The sequence below is a fragment of the Bison bison genome, unplaced genomic scaffold (assembly GCF_000754665.1).
Source record: "Bison bison bison isolate TAMUID 2011002044 unplaced genomic scaffold, Bison_UMD1.0 scf7180017864499, whole genome shotgun sequence".
Taxonomy (NCBI): domain Eukaryota; kingdom Metazoa; phylum Chordata; class Mammalia; order Artiodactyla; family Bovidae; genus Bison; species Bison bison.
In genome coordinates this window covers 9,812,686-9,835,392 of record NW_011495058.1, presented here as the reverse complement: position 1 = coordinate 9,835,392, position 22,707 = coordinate 9,812,686, and the positions used below count along the sequence as shown (strand labels likewise).

Genomic DNA, 22,707 nt, shown 5'->3' with positions numbered 1-22,707 from the left:
TCTTTGTCATAGGGAGCTGTCCTGTGCATTGAAGGATGTTTAGCAGCATCCTGCTGGCCTCTACCTACTAAATGACAGTGTTACCAATCTCCCAGTCATGACAACTAAAAATGTCTCCATCACCAAGTATTTCTGGGCGAGTGAGGGGGTGGGGGGGTGTCTGCCCCTGTTGAGAACTGCTGGTTTACATGCTTGGGTGTGACTAAGACTATGAGCTACTGCTAAATGCACATCATTTCATTCACACCTGCATGCCTAATGCCTAGCACATTCCTGGAATACAGCAGGCATGAAACAGATTTTCCGAATAAATGTGTGTTAAAGGAACAACTTTAAAAATTATAATCCATTTTGGGAGACTTCCATGACGGTCTAGTGGTTACGACTTTGCACTTTTACTGCCGAGGGCCCAGGTCTGATGGCCTGATTCCTGGTTAGGAAATTAAGATCTCACAAGCCATATGGCATGGCCGGGGGAAAAAAAGAGTCCATTTTGGGTGCATGCAAACACCAAATTTAAATTCAAACCTAGGCATGCCTATTATATATGGCCATGGGCAAGTTCTCTCTTTAATCTTTAGTTCTCTGTAAAATTGGATATTACTAATATAATGTTGGGAGTATAACATCACAACAGGCAAGTGAAAGTGCAGAGTATACAGCAGATAAGCAATTTAAGCACTAGTTTCCTCCTTAATCAATAAGCAAACAGATCACTTCCAATTTCCTTCCTGCCTCCCAACTTCTCTGATCCTCCTCTGGCAAAGTTCTACATTTCAGAAAGTTCTACATTCTTCAGGGTAGTTAGAAGCATGGTTAGCAGATGCTATTCTATCTCTGAAAACCCCCAAATGGTACTTGATCCTTTTCCTTTAGCTCTATCAAGAAGCTAGCTTTAATAAATCTTCAGAATGTCCACAGATTAGACATTTTCTCTAACAAGGTGTACATATTTTTAATTGTCATCAGAGTGTATGTACCCCCAGTTTCATCGACCACAGAAGCTGCAAAGCTGCTGCCTTTAAATCAGCTGCTCCACTGTGCTATTTTTCTAGATTTCTTAACATTTTCCACTGAAAACAAGACGACCATGTTAGAATGTCATACCTCATAATCACTTTCCAAAAATTCATGTAAGATCATTTCATAGATGAGTGGTTTCAGAACTGGATCCCCTCTTGGCAAATAAGGACTAATCGCCTAAGAAAAGAAAAAGAAAGAAAAAAAAAACTTTAAAAAGTAGCAAAGTAAAACTGTACTGCAATAGGCAGCAAATATAAAAGTATACATTTACTTTAAATTTTAAGGCAATAGAGTACTTTGGAAAAATATTATGAAGATAAAAGATTCAAATAAGCTCTTTTTATAATACAATATATTTTTAAAAGTACATATGGGGTGTCTACATGTATGAATAAATTTGAAGCAAAAAAATTAACTCTGTTAAGTAAACTTTCTCTCTTCTTGATGAATTAATGAAAATCTAAGTTATAAGAGAGAATGTCACAGAAGTTACATGACATCTATTCATGTTTTGAAATTAAGGGGAAATATATCTTGCGTTTTTAGCTTTCTCAGTGATGTATTAAAAGTTTCCAATTTCCAAACACTTGAAAATAGCTCTGCAACGCACTACCTTACCACTCACCATGCTCTGTCCTGGGGACCCAGAGCTTGGGGCACTGTCCCAGGAGCTCACAGCCTCAGAGGGAAGTATGCTGATATCTAAACAGCCAATTGTGTGCTAAATGTCTTGAAATAAGGATGAACAGGAAGCTGTGGAGAGGTGGATCTTGGAGACTGAAGCAGAAGTGACAGATGCCAGAGGGAATAGCGTGGGTAAAGGCATGGCACCATGCGTACCCACTATGCATGCAGGGAGGTCAACATGGTTTGGAGACGAGGCTCGAGAGAAAGCTGAGGGGGGTCATGAAAGGAATCTGGATTTGATACTTTCAGCAGGCGGGGATGAGAGGAACATGCTTATTTTTTCTAATAGCTAATTCCTGGTTGGGCTTCCCCTATGGCTCAGCGGTGAAAAATATGCCTGCAAAGCAGAAGACTTGGGTTTGATCCCTGGGTCGCTCCCTTGGAGAAGAAAATGGCTACCCACCCCAGTATTCTTGCCTGGACAGAGGAGTCTTGTAGGCTTGTGAGACCATGAGGTCTCACAAAGGATCGGACATGACTGAGCAACTAACATGTTCACTCTGGGTTAGGGTTGTCCACAGATCTACCAGAAGGCCCTTGTAAGAGCTCAGGTGGGAGTTAAGGCAGTGGTACTGGAGGGGGAGAAAAGGCCCAATCAATACTGATGATGTGAAACTGACCAGGATTGGCAATTAAACAGGAGGAGGAGGTAAGCTACATGTTCTCATCAGGACAGTGGCTATTAAACATGGAGAAATAGGTATATTGTGATGTCATATACACAGATTGAAAGGAGAAAGACCATGCTTAGGTGGGAATGGATTCACATTAATTTGAGTGACCATTATCAGCAGTATGTACACACAAGGTAAAATGGCCACCACAAAGTTCCAACACAGATATGGAATTCATACGGAGTTCTGAGTGATGGAGCCATCATGGTAAAAATGGCCACAGGACTGGACCCTCTAGGATTGACCCAATAAACATGACCATAAGTGTCCTGGAGGGTCTCCCAGAGAAGACTTATATTTATGGGGCAAGGACAGGATGAGGCACAGGGCTGGCCAGCTGAATAACTGCAGTTTTTAAAAGCATATTCATAATTCTAGGACAGCACTGAAAAGGCTCACAAAAACTGAGAAGTGAAAATGTTTCACACATACCTACAGGCACAGGAACACTTTACTGATTAGTTTGGATGTTACACACTAAATTGAAAGATTAAAGAAATGAAATATCAAAATTATTTGTTGGAGCTACCTGGTCAAAATGTTTCGTCTATCTTCCAGTAAGTAAAATACTGGAAAATGCATTAATTATTCAGAACATGTGAAAAAAGCCTTCTGTTTATAATCTACTATGATGAGACCATACCTGTTCTCCATACTCATTAAAAAGAACATTAAAACTTCATCTAAACACTGAGGGAATTGGAGGGACATAAAAACATGAACATATCGTACATGTAATATATATGTATATATTTTATGCACATAAAATATGAACCAGGCTCCTGTTTTGTAACTAATTTCTAAAAGTTTTTCTTTCTAGTTGAAATGGTACTCGCTTCCCAATAAAGAGCTGATTACTACTGTCTTAATTTTATTTCCATTTCAACATTAATATTGTTGTCATTGTTGTTTAGTCACTAAGTCATGTCTGACTCTTTTGCGACCCCATGGACTGTAGCCTGCCAATCTCCTCTGTCCACAGAATTTGCCAGGCAAGAATACTGCAGTGGGTTGCCATTTCCTTCTGCAGGGAATCTTTCCAATCCAGAGATCGAACCACAGTCTCCTGCACTGGCAGGTAGATTCTTTACTGCTGAGCTGTCTGGGAAGCCCTCAATATACTACATAGAAAAATTAAGAGTTAAAAATAAAGTTTGCTTACCTTAAGCTGTCCAATTTCTTTAAATTTATAAACTTCGTATTCCCAGAGTGCTGCATTTTTCCCAAGAATTTTCTGGCATTTGCTGGTTGTAAAAAACATCCCAGGGAGAAAGAAAGTATAAATAAAGAAAATAAACAGAGACAGAATAAGCAGTCATTTCCCCCAGTGGTTTAGATAAATCTCTTATCCCAGAGTTTTGACAAATTTCCATCTCAAGTGCCAATGAACATAAAGGTATTTATTACTGGTACTCACTTGACTGCATGTGAGTTGATGGAAATCAAGAAAATACAAAATACTTATACATAAAGATGAATCCCTTTCAGAAGACTTTGATAAGGGTTTTCCCAATGATTTTCCTGTTCTGCGTTTCCTACTTAACCAGATGAATGCTGCTAGTTTGGGGACTTTTTATGCCTTGAAAAAATACCATCATACTTACAAGTATCCATTTAAACTAATTCTTCACTGGCTTTAAATAATGTACTACAAAATCAGTCTTTAGAACATTAGAATTCTACCTCAGTGCATAATACGGAAAAAAATGTTTATGTATGAATAAAACTTTGATTTACACATCAAAGAAACACATTTCCCTAAATCAGGGAACAAAAATGTAGGCCTGAAGACTATTTTTCCAGGCTGTCTTATAAAATGGGTAAAATCTCAGACTGTTCATGTATTTTGAGACCTCTTTCATTGAGAAAAATATTTTTCATTTGGTAAAAATGAGACATTAGGTGGGTAAATAACATATATCAATTCATTCTGTGGTTAAAACTACTACTATTCAAAACTACCTGTTAGAAAAATGTAAAAAAAAAAAAAAAGTCAGTTGTAAAGAATGACTTCTTTGTATTGCTAATATGGCTCAATTCTATTTATATTAACAAATAGTTGTGAAAACATCTTGATTACCGTGCTGCTATATCATACTCTCCTCTTGCCACCAGGTGGTTTATATACGCCAAGCCGATGTCCTAGGGAAAATGAAATGAAGGAATTTCCTAGTTAACTGGAATGCGTGGAGACTGAAAAAGTTGGCTTAAAGCTCAACATTCAGAAAACTAAGATCATGGCATCCAGTCCCATCATCATGGCAAAAAGATGGGGAAACAGTAGAAACAGTGGCTGACTATTTTTCTGGGCTCCAAAATCACTGCAGATGGTGATTGCAGCCATGAAATTAAATGACACTACTCCTTGGAAGGAAAGTTATGACCAACCTAGATAGCATATTAAAAAGCAGAGACATTACTTTGCCAACAAAGGTCCGTCTAGTCAAGGCTACAGTTTTCCAGTGGTCATGTATGGATATGAGAGTTGGACTATAAAGAAAGCTGAATGCCGAAGAATTGATGCTTTTGAATTGTGGTTTTGAAGAAGACTCTTGAGAGTCCCTTGGACTGCAAGGAGATCCAACCAGTCCATCCTAAAGGAGATCAGTCCTGGGTGTTCATTGGAAAGACTGATATTGAAACTCCAACACTTTGGCTACCTGACGCGAATAACTGACTCATTTGAAAAGACCCTGATGCTGGGAAAGATTTGAAGGCAGGAACAGAAGGGGACGACAGAGGATGAGATGGTTGGATGGCATCACCGACTCAATGCACAAGGGTTTGGGTGGACTCTGGGAGTTGGTGATGGACAGGGAAGTCTGGCGTACTGCGGTTCATGGGGTCGCAAAGAGTCAGACACGACTGAGCAACTGAACTGAACTGACTCTTAAGAAAGATTAGTTCCATGCAAAAGCATCTGCATTAGAAGCTTAACTCAATATATGTAAAAAAAAAAAAAAAAGAAGAAAAAAAAAAACTTAGATTTTTAAGTTCTACTTTATGTACAAAAAAATCTTTTGTGGAACTTCTTCCTAGGTGGCAGAAATGGTAGAAGCCCATTTCTCTCTGTTTGCCTTGTCCCAGGAAGGAAATATCCAGGCATGATCAATGTAGAGGACATGCCCATTTCAAGAGTAAAGGGAAATACCCAAAGTTCTTAGTTGATTCAATTTTACTTTAAGGACGACTACGTAGGAAATCATATTCCAAATCTGTTGGAACTACAGGATGAAGAAAGGGTGACTAACTTTATTTCTCTGAAAATCACAGATCACACTATCTATAGTGAGTCTACAGGTTCAGAGAAGAGATGCCTCCTTTGCAGAGTCAACTTGTCCAACCTTTGTTCCCTGTGTTCCTTTAACCTTAACCTGATTTTCTCTCTTTCCCCTTATAAGCATGTTAAATGTCTCTCTTACACAAAATACCCCGGACTACCAAAACCTGTCCATGATGTCATAGTCCCCACCTGCAGTCTTGAATCTTTTCCACTTTGCAGCAAGCCTAATAGTCTCTATTCTACTCAACTTCATCATCTCCTATTCACTTTCACTCTGCAAAGCATGTCAAGAATAAATAATACATGTACGGAAAATGTACTTGTCACTTTCATGTTACCAAATCCAATGCACAACTGACTAGCTAAGCTTGTCTTACTTTTGACCTGCTTACTTCAATTATACACTTGTACTGGCAGGACTACTCCATTTCTAGATTCTTCCTTATTCTCTACAATTGTCAATGAATAAGTTCCTGAGTTATTTTCTTTGTATACTCTTTGAGAATTAGGCTATTTTGAAGAATTTTAAACAGAAGTTTAAGGTGGGAAAGTGCAGGGAAAAGGAATCTGCATTGGAACCCAAATAGCCACAAAAGACTAATCTTCTAATCTGCATTTGTCAGCCAGGGTCCTGGGCTAGATGATCTCTAGAGATCTTTCACACTCAGAGAATACCATTTCTTTTCTGGCTTTTCATCCGCACATTCATTGTCACAGTTAGCAAAGAAATGGTCTTTTATTCACAATATTTTTCCAGAGTCCAAAATGTAATAAAAATGTATCTGATGTCCTAGATTAGTCACCATAACAAAATAAATTGGGTCTGTTCTTAATGGAGACATGGAAGCAATCTAGCTTTATGAAACTATTCTCTTGATAAATTTCATGATAATGTGATTTTACCTACAATTTAAAGAAACTTCCCCACACATAACTGGAAAGCTTTGTATTTAAAGGGTATTTATAAATCCAGTTTCCAAATTACCTGAGACTGCCTCCTAGCAGGTGTTCAAATTTCTTGTTTACAAGCAGAAACTGATCTAATAAAATGAAATATTCCGACCTCACAGGCTAGAGAATTCATGGGAAATAACTTCTCAAAATGTAGGAAGAATCTGTTCTCAAATTACTTGCAGTCTCATAACTTATTGAAAGGTAAAGTTATATTTCAAATAGTAAAATTATATACTTACCAGAATCTTATGTCTTTTAATGTTCTTTTGGCTAATTTCAGCTGCCATCAAAGCTTCCTATGTTTACAAAAGCATGACAAAGGAGGAGGGGGAAAAAAGGGAGCGGGTAGGAAAGAAAGATATTGAGGTTATAAACACTATATTTATTATGTTTTAAAGTTATGGGCTACATAAATAAGCCCCGCTTTCCCATGGCTTTTGCTTCAAGCACAGGAATTTTTAATGTTATGGTTGAGTGAACCTCACTGAATTCAAACTGAAACAAAAGCAGTCAACCAAAATGAAGACTTCTCTTATTTCCATGTGAATTCATTTCCACATTAGGATACTGGAATCACATTTCAGACACAAATTAAAATACAACAAAATCTCCTAGGTTCAAAGAACAACAACAGAAAAATCCATCTGTCATTCTAAATCTGTTTGACATGTTTAACCGAGGGGCACTTTTCCTTTATGAAACATAAAATGTAACCTATATACATACATGTAGGTATAACTACAATAAGATTTTGAAAATCTCTGATTCTATTTCTATTTTATTAAGTTTACAATGATTAGTTTACCACAACTGTTTGAAACCCTAATTTATTTCTTTAAGAAGCTACTGGATTCAAAGCTATCAAGGTAACAAAGGTTGATATTTAAACCTTTAAATATCAATAACAATAAAGTATCAATACTTGAACTCCAATATTTGGAGAATCAATACTTGGACTCCAAAGAGTTTATATATTATCAACTGGTATCAATACTTGGATTCCAAAGAGTTTATATATTATTCAATAAAAACATTTCTTTTCAAATCATGTCAGGTGGTTACAAACTTAAAGCACCAAATAAATGGACTATTTTTTGTTTTTTAGCTAACTAGCAGATAAGCCTCTCCAGAGAGCTTCCCTAACTAAACCACCACAACGGTGCTTTTGCAGCAATTAAAATGTTTTCCTTTTTTTAAAAAAAAGTCATGATGGGACATTATACTCAAACTAGTCTGACCCAATACTCAATGAAGTGGACAACATCATTTTATCTAAAAAGACAGTTCAAACCATCCTAAATGAGTATAATTTGATAGCTTTACTTTCACATATGAACTAAGCACAGTATAAATGAACTAAGCACAAGATAAATTATTTCACTAAAATATTCAAATAGTTGATCCTGAAATACTAGCTCAATTTTATTTTCCTTAAAAAACCACCAAATAAACACATCAGTAGGCTGGATTTAACCTACCCCCTCCCTCCATCGCCAGCTCTTCCTCCACTGACCAGTAAAGCCAGTCAACCTCCCTGCCATCTTTATTCCCTCTAATTTCTGAAAACCATAGTGGAAAGTTATTAGCCTCCCACATATTATTAGCTTAGAGCATTCTAGTTGACCAGCATGAAAGATTTATTATAAAAAATGCTTTTATCCTCTTTATGTTACTGATCTGTCAATACTTTGAAAAAAGTAAAAGCAAAACTACTTCATATTTCTTCTTTTCAAGAAGCCAGTCGATGTGGTCATCTTGGTCTCGTTCCTTCGCTACAACAACATCCCTTGGACTCACGATGTAAAAGAGTGACTCGCCTTCTGAGTACTCTAGAGATAAGAGAAGAGAGGAACAACTTGGGTGACTCAATAGGAGAAACCTTGGCAGTGGTTTGGGGAGGACTTGGTTAGACTACCCAACTTTAAGACTGAGTGGGAAACTCTCCTACCTTTGAAATACATGTGTTTGGCTGTGTTTGAAGAGGGTGGGAGACTAGAGGTGAGAATGTCAGAATCTATTTCAGTGTTTTAAAAAATATTTACATGTAAAAAAATTTGAAACAAAAAAGAAGGAAGAGAAGGAGGAAGGAAAGAAGAGAAGGGAGGAAGGAAAGAAGAGAAGGAAGGAAGGAGGGTGGGAGGAAATACCAAAAAATCTTTAAAGAAGTAAGGACGGCTTAAAAATTATGTTTCATAATTAACATTCTGACCTCAGTTGAAAGTGTTGAAAATTCTTGATGTCTATTATATATAATTTATCCACTGTATATAAACTTTATTGATGGGCATTTACGGCACTGTTCTATTTTTACAGAACAATTACGCCCTACAGTTGGCGATAAATGTTTCCTCCTCATCAAGGTCAAGGCCATCTAAAGCATAAATGACAGATGCCCCAAGGCCTGGGGACATCATCTATCACTGCAGCATGTTGTGCACAATGCCGATGGTAAGGGTTTCCTGCAGAATTCAATTATAAAATCTATTCGGAAGGGTTTCTAAGTGTGCAGCCAAGTTTGCTTTAAGGAGAAATACCTCGACTGGATGCATTCTCTTGTGAGTCATATTTGCTTTTTTCTAAGTCCAGAACAGACACTCCCATTTCCCAGTTGATCAAGGGCTTCATATAAGAAAACTCAGATATAGGATATTTCTTCATTTCTCTTGACCAAAATAAATGACAATACTCTCAAAATATGTTAATTGTTTTTAAAGAAGGAAAGATTGTCTCAACAGCCAAAGCTGTTCTATTTTTTCATCAATGTATTTTTCAAGAAAAGAGTAACACCAAAAGACCCTGGTGCTGGGAAAGACTGAAGACAGAGGATGAGATGGTTGGATGGCATCACCAACTCAATAGACATGAGTTTGAGCAGGCTCTGGGAGTTGGTGATGGACAGGGAAGCCTGGTGTGCTGCAGTCTATGGGGTCGCAAAGAGTCAGACACCACTGAGCAACTGAAATGAACTGCAAATACAGATGCCCCTGGTATGACTACAGAGTAATGGTTCTCCTTTTATTTCCAAGTGGTGACTAAATGTATTCATTCATCTACTCAACAAATAATAGCAAAAGTCTAGTATGTACCATACACTCTTTCAAGCTCTGAGCATTCAGCCACAGAAGGACAATTTCTCTGCCAACCCAGAGTACACCCGAGTGATATGGCAACCACAGAACCATGCTGCTTGACATCACTGTAAGTCAGGTGTCACATTAGTTAGGACAGGAGACCAAATGTAAGAATTAAGACCACAAAGCTTCCTTACCTTGGTCTTGGCCCCATCTCTACCCCTTCCTTCTGCTCTGGGAACTCAAGCAAGTTCTCCAGCATCTCTGGGCCTTGGCGTCTTAATTTTCAACATGTCCAGATTAGCTCTAAGAGCCTTTCAACACCTTGATTTAAACTTCTGGTTGTGCTACTCAGATGAAGGGGAAAAAACAAATATAAGAAATCACATGAGTCAGATCCTTGATCTCTCTCACCTAAGTGATAATCTCTACATTCATTTTCCTGAAAGCCCCTCACGGTGAGAGCATCAGAAGAAATCTCTTCACAAGTCTCCGAAAGTGGCTGGATGATATCCAATCTGGGTCTGGCGCAGTATTCTCTTTCCTGGGGAAGGAAGAAAGGCTCACTGGAATTACATTTCTATAAATGATACAAATTAATTCTGCTGCTACTGCTGCTAAGTCGCTTCAGTAGTGTCTGACTCTGTGTGACCCCATAGACGGCAGCCCACCAGGCTCCCCTGTCCCTGGGATTCTCCAGGCAAGAACACTGGAGTGGGTTGCCATTTCCTTCTCCAATGCATGAAAAGTGAAAAGTTAAAGTGAAATCACTCAGTCGTGTCCGACTCTTAGTGACACCATGAACTGCAGCCTACCAGGGTCCTCCATCCATGGGATTTTCCAGGCAAGACTACTGGAGTGGGGTGCCACTGCCTTCTCCGAAATTAATTCTAGGTAGCCATTATTAAATGCCTTGCTTTGATAAATTTGGCAGATATTAGCTCTTCTCACCAGCAGCTGTGGATAGCTTCAGCAGTGGTTTATTCTGACCTTTTGTATGTATTGTATGTATGTATTATATTGTAATGAGATATACAGAATAGACAGCACTGTACCATGTCAGCAGTCACGGCTGGCTACTGAACACCTGAAAGGTGACAACTATGACCGAGAAACTGAGCTTTGAATTTTATTTAATTTTCATTAATTTCAATTTAGATAACCCCATGAGGTTGGTGACTACAATTCTGTAGTTCTGGACCAAGACAGAAGGGGAAAATATGCTTTAATGAGGGCCTATGACAATTCCACTAGCTTAGTAGGTGACTATCTACAGATTACTCTCCTGAGTCCTTAAATCACCCTTGGGAAATATTGTTCCTCATTTTGCAGAGGAACGAACTGAGGATCAAAAAATTTACTGAGGTTAAAGTTATGTAAGTAAATGGTAAGACTGGGATTTGTGGAAAAACTGGGACTATACTTGCAATCAAGTTTGTTTTACCGTAAAGCTCATGCTCTCTGGGTATTCAGCACAGGGGCATGAAACATGTACTTGGACTATCTTCCAAAGCAACAAGAGCTAATGCAGTGTGGCACTGTACAGAGAATGCAGATGAAAGAAGCAGCGTGAAAGAAGTCCAGAACGACCCCTGAATCTCCAAGGTCCCTCAATAAAGCAGTAAGCCTCACAGATCCCTTTGATCAATTTTGTTAGGTTAACTGAGAAACCATTAGGTTAGTACTGCATTTCATACGTTTAAAGCATTCAAAACTTTAACGAACAACTGCAAAAGGTCAACTGGTGGAAGAAAAAACCCCAGTGAATATACAGGATAATTGATCAGATCTGTGGAGAAATGACAAATATCTTAATTTGAAAACAACAAAAAAGGAAAAAAAGATTTGAGTATTTTTAAAAACATTAACAGCTGTTAACAATGACCAAAAAAAAATCAAAATCAGAATCAAAAACAGAAAAAAAGATTGAACCAAACAATGTTAAAAGAAAACCACCTGGCTAGACCATATAAACAGTTCCTTCATATGTAAGAAATCCATCAGCAAAGTGATGGGTGAGAAATCCATATTCTCACTATTTTACAACTTTTGTTCACTGGTCAAACAGCCCTGCTTATGTGTGAACTTCCAGGGAGCAGGAATTTGGTCCTGTTGACTTTTTTTTTTTTCAAGTCTTTATTGCATTTGTTATAACACTGCTTTTGTTTTATGTTTGGTTTTTGGCTGTGGAATCTTACTTCCCTGACCAGGGATCAAACCCACACCCCCTGTACTGGAAGGTGAAGTCTTAATCTTACTGGCCCACCAGGCAAGTCCCTGGTCTGGCTGATCTTTGATACTCCATGTGCAGCACCATTCTTAACACACATGCGCTTTATTAATGAATGAAAAAAAAAAAAACATTAAGCTTCATAGATTAGGTTATATCAACGAAATGAAATAGGTCACAAGCACCATAAATAATGATGGGAGACTGCACAGCCATATGCACAGAGAATGGAATGATGCTCCTCAAAATACAGCAACACAGAGGAGCTTGTAACTATCACTACAACCATGTGGGGACAGGCATGAAGGTCAAAGATATGATGGGAAAAATATGCTGGAGTAACATTAAGCCTGGTAGAAAAAAATTTGTTTACTGTTGCATTTAACCTGTCTATTTGATATGAAAAGTGGGGAGGGCATAGTTGGCCCCAAGCATGCTTCTTTACTATTTCTGCCTTAATTTTATCAGTTCATTTTGTGCTGAAGGATTTCAGGTGTCCTTTGGTGGTACAGAATACGAAGAGGTATGTACACCAACACACACATTTTTAAAACATCTCTAAGACATTCACTTCTTCCTCTGAAAAAAATTCCATTTTCTAATTTGCTCTTTGAGGTTGGCCTTTCTTGGGTTTTACTCCTTTCCAATATTCTCTTTTATTAGCAAAGGTTTCCTTCCTTTCCTTCTTTTTTTGGTCAGTGGTTTATTAGGCTTTCCCTTTTTCATTTTACTGCCTCTTTCCTTATGTCTTTCAACCACATTCTCAATCCTCCCCACACTCCTCATCAAAAAGCACTGTATTTACTCCCTCAGGAGCCACTGCTTTTCTTTCTTTTCAAAAAAATAAATAAATAAAATAATAATAAACTGATGTCCTGCACAGGGCTAGAAGCCAGTCCTATTGATTTTAGCAGGTTTGAGTGTTCACTTAAGTCTGCAGCATCCCATTGCCTAGCAACATCGGCACCCAGAACTCCAGGTTACTATAGCGATGGCTTCCTGATGCAAGAGCTTGCTCAGAGGAATGCTGGAGAGCAGCTACCACTTCAAAACTGGGACTCCCAGGGTTTTTCTCCCCATTTTATTCTCTGCTGTTTGAAAAAGGGGACAGAACACAGACAAGGGGAACCCACTCACTGTAGAGGGCTAGATGATCAATTGTGTTTCTTTTATACACAGCATCCAAAAGAAAATCCTTTACAATAAACTCTCCTTGTTTATACCCTGAAGCCACCCCTAGCCCCTTCCTAGCAGGACCTCTGGACTCTGACAATAAAGACAAACTAGGAATGCAGCCGACCTAGGCTTCAAAGAAAGACTCAGTATGCAGGGCCCTCCACTGGACCCTATAACAGGCTTCATTCCAAAGTCATGTATAATGAAATGCTGATTCTCTGCTGCTTCCTATTAGCTATGCATTTCATACCATCATTTGCACTGATAACTGAGACTTAGCAAGAATCTAATTTCCAAGCAAGAATCAAGCTACTCAGAATCACTAGGCCATTGGGAAGTAAACAAGTATGTCTGGACCACAGGAAATAATGGACTGCCCTCTCGGTAATTCACTCTAACCACAGGGACCTCTGCTGATGCTGCAGATCAACTTCATCGCTGTCATTTCAGTTAATGCACAGTGTCAGCTTAGTTTCTTCGCCTTTCAGCAAGAGGAAATCCTTCATTCCTTTCGACTGAAATACCAGGAGAGATGGAAAAAAATAAAGAAAAATTAAAAAGAAAAAAAAGAGACTCCCTTTTGTTTGGCAAAAGGAACAAAGGCAACCAAGGAGTGGAGCTTCTGAAAGGTAAATACATTAAGTCTGCAGGGTAATCTCTGCCCTTGTTTTATAGGTCACGAAGTTCTGCTAAGGCTGGATCTGAGTTCTTCCATGGCAACAAGATCTGGGGGAAAATGCTACAGATGAACCTGCACTTCCCATTGTATTTTAGGTAAAAATAATTACCGTTTTTTCAGAAACCTCCTTTACGTAGGAAAGTACAACAAGCTGATCACAGAGAGGTGCCAGTCCACTGATGTAGAATTCAGTTTCAAACTGAGACACTGCAAACAAAAGGGAGAGAAGATTCACCATTAATAGCAGCAAAAAGCAGCAAAGGAAAAAAACACATCTACTATGAATGCAGAATAGACTCATTTTAGAAATTTAACATAAAGGGGACAGAGATAAACATACTTTCTTGATGATAATCAGTATCAGAAAAAGATATCTGGGAACTTACACTTGAAAAATTCTTTTACAAACAATAAGCAAACTCAACAACAGTAGTAAGCATGAATGGTGAAAAGTGACATTACCTTGTTAGTTTAAAAATGACAGAGTTAAGCCCCATGAAGACACTTTGAAATCCATAAAATCCAATCTAAATTATTCAGTAACAATTTTAAATTTAAAAAATTAAATATTTTAAATAAAAAATACTATTAATGACAAAAATACTTCTAAAATAATTTAAACACCAATTTAAGCCTTTCACAATTAGGGCATTACCATGGCATTATGGTCATGAGAAAAGCTCTTTGTAATTGTGAAACTATTAATACTCTTAACATTTAATAATCATTTTATCTAAACTCTAAAATAAAAAAGTGTAGATACAGATAACATGATGATGAAACTGATGCTAATTCTGCAGTATTAAATAAAGGTCAGAGAAAATAAGAAATTCCTCTTTTCTTTTAAAAAACAGTCATCAAAACTTAGTTCTATTTCTTCTATTGCATCACCTAAGAATATAGATTTAATTACAATAAACCGCAAAGATCTTACAGACAGCTCAATTGTAGAACTACAAATACTTCTATAGATGATTCTAACGACTAGCTGTTGTACTATTTATAACAAATGACTGTTTAAGCAACTAATTTAGGGGATGGTTTGTTACACAGCAAAGCTAACTGATACAGTATTAGTACCAGGAAAAGACTCTTCCATGAATTATACATTGCACTGATAAGATTTATTTGGGAGTAAACTCTCATTTGAACACATCACATTTTCTAAGAATTTCTTGATTCAGTTCTTATCCACAGTTCTGTGGTATCTGCTTCAAATTTAGTTAACTTTTATGATAAAATGGCCATCTTTTCCAAACCAGGAGAACTCAGTGTAGCATACTGGAAACAATATTGAACATGGAGTCAGGAAATCGGAGTTGTAACTGCAGTTAAATTAAACATGGACAATTCATTTTGATTTCTGCTGATATAACTTTTCTCATGTATAAAATAAAGATATCAGAGTAGAAATAAACCCATAATACAAATAAAATGAGGGGTTAGTGAATTTTTCTTCTTCCTCCTCTCCATTCTCCTCATCAATCACTTAGTGTTAACTTGTCTCTGCTTATCTTTAATGCCTACTCCTTATACGACTGTTTTCAAAATTTAATTTTCATACCAAAATGAAACAGGATAATAAACAAAAATAGTTAATGTCTCTTTCCAGGTGGCGCTAGTGGTAAAGAATTTGTCTGCCAGTGCATGAGATTTAAGAGACGCAGGCTTGATCCCTGGGTTGGGACAATCCCCTGAAGAAGGAAATGGCAACCCACTCTAGTACTCTTGCCAGCATAACCCCATGGACAGCGGAACCTGGCAGGATACAGTCCACAGGGCCACAAAGAGTCGGACACAACTGAAGCAACTTAGCATGCACACAAACAGTTAACAACATAAATATGAAAAGGATAACATTTTTAAGCTCTGTCCTTGGTTGGATCACATAGGTAGTCAGGGTGCCCTGAACAGAACCAGATGGTGTAAGTCCAAATTGTGCAGCTCTGCCATGGACACTTTTTCTTCTCAACCTCTGAACTGGAATTGAATATTCTTACCCAGCCACTTAAAAAGAGTTTTGCTAAAGTGCTAATGTGATAAATATTCACATGAAGCATGCTCAGAGATGAGCATGTCCATTGTGTAGCCAGACACTGAAGGTTGTGAAGAAGTTTCCCCAGTGCTATGTGTGAATGTAGCGTGTGAGCAGGGACAGAGTAGGGTTGGAATGTGCAGATGCTACTGATCAGTGTAGGGCCACACATGACCTAATGACCAGACAGGTGTGAGTTTCATATTCTTGAAGACATACAGGCCTATTAACAGGAGGTTTTGGATGCCAGTACTCCTGAGGTTGCTTAAACTCTGTTTAGTAGAGTGGGACTTGTGTTCTTTACTAAATCACATTCCATTACTGAAATGCTCCATATCCAGTTCCCTTACCAGCAATTTGGGTGAAGATCAGTCAGTCAGAGGTGCCACAGAGACTGCTTCACGGGACTCACATGGAGCCTTTGGGGTGCCTCTCTGAAACAGGAACCCACGGGAAAGCATCATCTAAGAAATTGTGGGTGAATGAGGTATTCTCCCCACTTGAGATGCCAAATGGGCTGTTAGCCTCACTGCCAAGAAGTATCAGACAGTACCCATCCTAAAGGTAACCAAATGCACATCAAGGCCTTGATATATATGCATGACTCATAAGACATAGAACAGAAAAGTTAGAAAATAATTCTACATCCTGATTTCTGTCAAGAGCTTGGGTTAAGACTGAATTGAGTTAATAATGCATAAAGTTTCCTATTATTTAATTAAGAACAAAATAGAATATCTAAGATGTTCTTAAACAAAACAAGGCAATAATGTGAAGAAGCAGATATCTATTTCCCTCAATTCCAGATACTGTCGCAAATGCTTATTTGTTAAGAGCTAAAGCTGTCTATACTTACTAACAGAAAATTAGTAATAATCTAGGTAGAAATGACATGCAGTGTCTAAATGACAAACAAAAAACAAAAAGAAATGTTATTTATGAAGAAAAGATGTGGTATATAAAAACAGCATTGTTAAGATTTCCAGAGGCACAGTTAAGCAAGTTACCACCATTCACAAAAAGTTGTAATTCAAGTAATCCTTTTCATTTTATTAAAATGATTTCAAATCAACAGAAATCTTATGGAAAACAAAACTGCAATTACAGTCACACCCACTATGAGTTATAATTTAAGAATTCTTAAATAGTGGCTGCTTTTCTTAGCTTTGAATATTCTACTACTTAGAAATTCATCTCCATGAATACCCATTAGTAATGGTATCATGTAAAAAAAGGATTCACATCCTAGTTTGAGGTCCTAGTTTAGGGAAAGGTCTACAGTTATTCTACATTAAAAAAAGACACTTCAGGGACTTTCCTGAAGGTCAGAGGTTAAGACTCTTGTGCTTCCAATGCAGGGGATCGACCAGTTTGATCCCTGGTCAGTGAACTAAGATTCCACATCTCATAATGTGGCCAAGAAAAATAAAAACAGCAAAAAAAAAAAAAAAAAAAAAAACTTTTTAGGATGAACCATGGGGTTCTGTTTTACTACTTACTAAGGTAACAGAACAGGACTGTTTTAGGATCCATCACGATTCAATGTATTCTTTATACTAATGCTAAATCCTTGAAGGGCTGGTTAGAAACAGTGGTGTCAGAACGAATAGAGAAGTACAAGAAATATTCTAAATGAACAGATAACAATGAAGAGAGTTAGAGAAAGAAACACTGGATGGTAACATTTATTCTTCTAAAGAACATATGTAAATTATGTACTGTTTATCGACCAAATTTATAAAATGTCTTCATGTCATTACTGCCTTTCTATTTCAAAATTTCTATAGACTGATCAAAGTTTCAGTTAATTTATTTTCCCTGAAATATATTTTCCAAGAGTTGTCATCATTTTAATGAAAAAAAAAACTCATTAAAGGAAAATAGTTTGAACATAGGTGGTTTATGGTTCTCATACCACAGAATCTTTCCATTATCTGAAAAAGATAAATCATAAAGAAAAAAAAAGACAACTTCTGTTGGAAAGCACTAAGACAAAATAGAAAGCAAAAGCTGGGGAGCAAGGGGGAAGAAGAGAAAAATGCAGAATTTCTAGAGAAAGCCACAAAAGACAGTAGCTATACTGCAGATCAAGGAGGTGTAGAAAGTGAGTTGATGGTTCTAGGGCCCTGCAGGAACTGCTCTGGGGTCCCTGAATTATGGTGGAAGTAAGCCAAGATACCCAGGTTCCATCCTTGAGTTGGGAAGATCCCCTGGAGAAGGAAATGGCAACCTACTCCAGTATTCTTGCCTGGAGAATCCCATGGACAGAGGACCCTGGTGGGCTACAGTCCATGGGATCGCAAAGAATCAGACACGACTGAGCGACTGAGACTTCCACTTTCAAGCGAAGACAACATGACAGCTGCTGCACAGCTTTCACCCTGATGGAGACAGAGTCACTGTGCTCTACTTTATTCAGGAGGATAGAGCATTCCTAGACGTGTTGTAAGAAATTATTCAAGAAAAGAAGAGATTCTAAGCAGAATAAGAGAGAAGGAGAAAGAAAGATTCAGAAGGATTATTTACATAAAAACTGTATTCAAGGAGTTAATTGGATCCAGAAAGAGGGCAATTCTATACAGACCCAATCTAGAAGAGAAGCTTCAGATCTTGATCGGTGCTATTCAACAGAGTATTAACTTAAGACAAAAACATAACTTATACATGTAAGTTTTTCTAGTAGCCATATTTAAGAGTAAAAAGAGATGAAATTTTAAAAAATATTTTATTTAATGTAATATATCAACATACAACTATTTCAAGCGAAAACATAAAAAAATACTGAGATAATTTACTTTTTATTTTCACACAAGTCTTTGGAATCCTAGACACAGCACATCTCAGCCCACATCTGCCACATTTCAAGCACTTAATAGTTAAAAGTGGCAAGTAATTACCTTATTGGACAGCACAGGGTCCAATTATAGGGTCCAGATACCCTATAATTTTTTGTCTTTAAAAATCAAGTAATTTTACTCAGGTATATCTTGATGATATGCATTTGGGTTATACTTTTCATATACACACTGTACTATTTTAATTTACAGTTTCGAGGTTTTATATCTATTTTGTATCTGTTTTAAAACTAGTTTCAGGAAATTTCTCTTGAATTACTGTTTCTGGTATTTACTCCATTTCCTTGTTTTGTTTCCCAGGACTCTTATTTGCAGGCTAAACTACCTTTGCCCATCTTCAGTATTTATCATTTAATCAAAAATATTTTTTCCCTTTCAATTCTTCAATTTTTATTGGAGTACAGTTTTGTATGAAGGTCAAGAAGTAACAGTTAGAATCAGACATGGAACAAGAGACTGGTTCAAAACTGGGAAAGGAGTACATCAAGGCTGTATATTGTCACTCTGATTATTTAACTTTTATGCAGAGTATATCATGTGCAATGCTAGAATGAATGAAGCACAAGCTGGAATCAAGATTGCCAGGAGAAATATCAATAACTTCAGATATGAACATGACACTAACCTAATAGCAGAAAGTGAAGAGGAACTAAAGAGCCCTCTTGATGACGGTGAAAGAGGAGAGTGAAAAAGCTGGCTTAAACCTCAACATTTAAAAAACTAAGATCATGGCATCCAGTCCCATCACTTCATGGCAAATAGATAGGGAAACAATGAAAACAGTGAGAGACTTCATTTTCTTGGACTTCAAAATCACTGCAGTCAGTGACTGTAGTCATGAAATTAAAAGATCCTTGTTCCTTAGAATAAAAGCTATGACGAACCTGTCTGTGTGTTAGTCACTCAGTCGTCTCTGACTCTTTGTGACCCTATGCATTGTAACCTGACAGGCTCCTCTGCCCATGGGATTTTCCAGGCAATACTACTAGAGTGGGTTGCCATTTACTTCCCCAAAGGATCTTTCCAACCAAGGGCATGAACCTGGGTCCCCTACACTGTAGGCAGATTCTTTACTGTCTGAGCCACCAGGGAAGCCCTAAATATTAATATACTCCTTGGAAAAAAAGCTATGACAAACCTAGACAGCACATTAAAGGAGCAGAGACATCATTTTGCCAACAAAGGTCTGCATAGTCAAAGCTATGGTTTTTCCAGTAGTCATGTACTGACGTGAGAGTTAGACCATAAAGAAGGCTGAGCGCCCAAGAATTGATGCTTTCTCATTATGGTGCTGGAGAAGACTCTTTAGAGTCCCTTGGACTGCAAGAAGATCAAACCAGTCAATCCTAAAGTAAATCAACCCTGAATATTCATTGGAAGGATTGATGCTGAGGCTGAAGCTCCAATACTTTGGCCACCTGATGCAAAGAGCCAACTCACTGGAAAAGACCCTGATGCTGGGAAAGATTGAAGGCAGGAGGAGAAGGGGATGACAGAGGATGAGATGGTTGGATGGCATCACTAACTCAATGGCTGTGAATCTGAGCAAACTCTGGGAGATAGTGAAAGACAGGAAACCCTAGCATGTTGCAGTCCACGGGGTCGCAAAGAGTAAGACACAACTGAGCAACTGAACAACAGTTGCTTTGCACTGTTGTGTCAGTTTCTGCTGTACAGGTGAGTCAGCTACACATATACACACACACCCTCTTTTTTGGATTTCCTTCCCACTTAAGTCACCACAGAGTACTGAGTAGAGTTCCCTGAACTATACAGTAGGTTCTCATTAGTTATTTTATACACACTCCTTATTTGTGATTAAAATCTTTCTCCTCTTCCGTTTCTCTTACAGTACTATCTTTGCATCTATTTGCTCCCATGTTCCTTCCAGTTTAACCTTTATTTCTGAAATAATTTTTTAATTTATAAGTATTTTCTGAATTCTGTCATCTCATTTGAAATTTAATTCTGATTTTTGGTGTTCTTCCATGTCTTCTGTAACTTCTTTCAACTATCTTGTAGCTTGTTATGAAACAGTAAATTACAGTTGTGATCTATTTTGTGGGTGTTTCTGTCTGGTATGCTTTCATTGCTAAGGATGTTATTCTGTTTCTTATTAATTTTTTTCTTAAACCTTAGCAGAGGATTTGAGCTTTGTACTTTTTCAGTGCTTGTTTTTAGATAAAATCAGTCACTGATCTCTTGGGAGAAGGCAGGAACTGGGGTAACTCTTCTAACCTTGAAGAGTTCGCTCATTCAGAGTTTTCATGTAGTTTTAAAAGTGGTTCCTTGCTTTCTGGCTCTGTCCCCTCCCAGCTTTCATCTGGACTTTCTCTTTCTTTTAGGGCTTCCCAGATGGCCCAAAGGTAAAGAATCTGCCTGCCAATGCAGGAGATGCAAGAGATGAGGGTTCGATCCCAGGATTGGGAAGATCCCCTGGAGGACGAATGTCAACCCACTCCTGTTTTCTTGCCTGGAGAATTCCATGGACAGAGGAGCCTGGCAGGCTCCAGTCCATGGGGTCAAAAGAGTCAGACATGACTAAGCACAATGGCATAATCTCTCTTTCATTTCTTCTTGCTCATATTGCTTGGGATTTATCCTCCTGCATAAAGCCAGCCCTGGCAGGAAGCACTGGCCGCTCAACTGTGAGAACTCTGTGGGCTGCCCAGCCGTCTGAACTCTTCAGCCTAACTGCAGGACTTCACCCAGACCTCTCAGATGGCCTGGGGTCTCTTCTAGAAAACACCCACTGGCTGTTTTGGCATTCTCTTGGGGTTCTCTTTAGAAGCCCCCTTGCTCCCTCTGCCATCTCTCACACCAATTCTGGAACCACAGTGGTTCCTGTGGCTGTGGGTGGGTTTTGTCATTTGATTGCATGTTGGCATTCCTAGGGCTACCTTGCTGTAAATATTGTCTATGGGTTTTTGGTTGTATGATCAAGTTGTTCCATTTTTCTGGGAGAACTCAGGAGGATGGAAAAATTATGCAGCCACAACTACATCTTCCTAGAATCCTCCAAGCACAAAATGTTAATGTATCAGGGTTAGATATCAACTTGATATAAGCCAGGGCCAGGATTATAGTCACAAACACATACTATCATTGGGCCATCAACAGTGCACATGCTGTAAGTTTCTGAATGACTGCGTCTGATTGAAATAAAAATGAATAAGACAGAGACTTCTTGTATCTTGAGTTTTATATCTCTGAGGGTTATCAATAACTTAATTGAATAAGGAATTACTGAGCACAAGAAGATACTCTTCTAGAAACATCAGGAAGATGAGTTTGCCTCTGACTTAAGAGAGACTGTGAGTCTAGCAGCTGAAGAAATAATTAAAATTCCATGTGCTATGCAAGAACGGAAATAGGTGTAAAGCAACAAAGAGTACAGAGCAGGACAATTTATTCCCAGAGGGGAGGAGATGGGCATGGAAACAATAGCAATTATCATGACTATATATGCCTGTTTAGGGCAGAAATAGTGGTTATACGTGAGAGAACAACATTTCATTAAATGTTCATTCAAAAAATTTTCATGAAAAAAACTTCATTTAAAAAAATATTAGGAATCCAAATTGGAAAAGAAGAAGTAAAACTCTCACTATTTGCAGATGACATGATCCTCTACATAGAAAACCCTAAAGACTCCACCAGAAAATTACTAGAACTAATCAATGACTATAGTAAAGTCGCAGGATATAAAATCAACACACAGAAATCCCTTGCATTCCTATACACTAATAATGAGAAAACAGAAAGAGAAATTAAGGAAACAATTCCATTCACCATTGCAACGGAAAGAATAAAATACTTAGGAATATATCTACCTAAAGAAACTAAAGACCTATATATAGAAAACTATAAAACACTGGTGAAAGAAATCAAAGAGGACACTAATAGATGGAGGAATATACCATGTTCATGGATTGGAAGAATCAATATAGTGAAAAAGAGTATACTACCCAAAGCAATTTATAGATTCAATGCAATCCCCATCAAGCTACCAACAGTATTCTTCACAGAGCTAGAACAAA

At 37.9% G+C, this 22,707-nt stretch overlaps 1 protein-coding gene across 2 annotated transcripts in view; it reads right to left on the bottom strand.

Moving 5' to 3' along the window:
* VPS41 (vacuolar protein sorting 41 homolog (S. cerevisiae)) overlaps positions 1–22,707 on the bottom strand; it is a 200,589-nt gene that overhangs the window by 34,873 nt on the left and 143,009 nt on the right. For both annotated transcript variants that reach the window (XM_010829102.1, XM_010829103.1), the window contains 7 exons: positions 13,887–13,984; positions 10,107–10,236; positions 8,335–8,450; positions 6,861–6,917; positions 4,465–4,526; positions 3,547–3,628; positions 1,108–1,200 (listed from right to left, as the gene is read on the bottom strand). In XM_010829102.1, the coding sequence (XP_010827404.1) occupies positions 1,108–1,200; positions 3,547–3,628; positions 4,465–4,526; positions 6,861–6,917; positions 8,335–8,450; positions 10,107–10,236; positions 13,887–13,984 (638 nt within the window). The remainder of the gene's footprint in view (positions 1–1,107; positions 1,201–3,546; positions 3,629–4,464; positions 4,527–6,860; positions 6,918–8,334; positions 8,451–10,106; positions 10,237–13,886; positions 13,985–22,707) is intronic.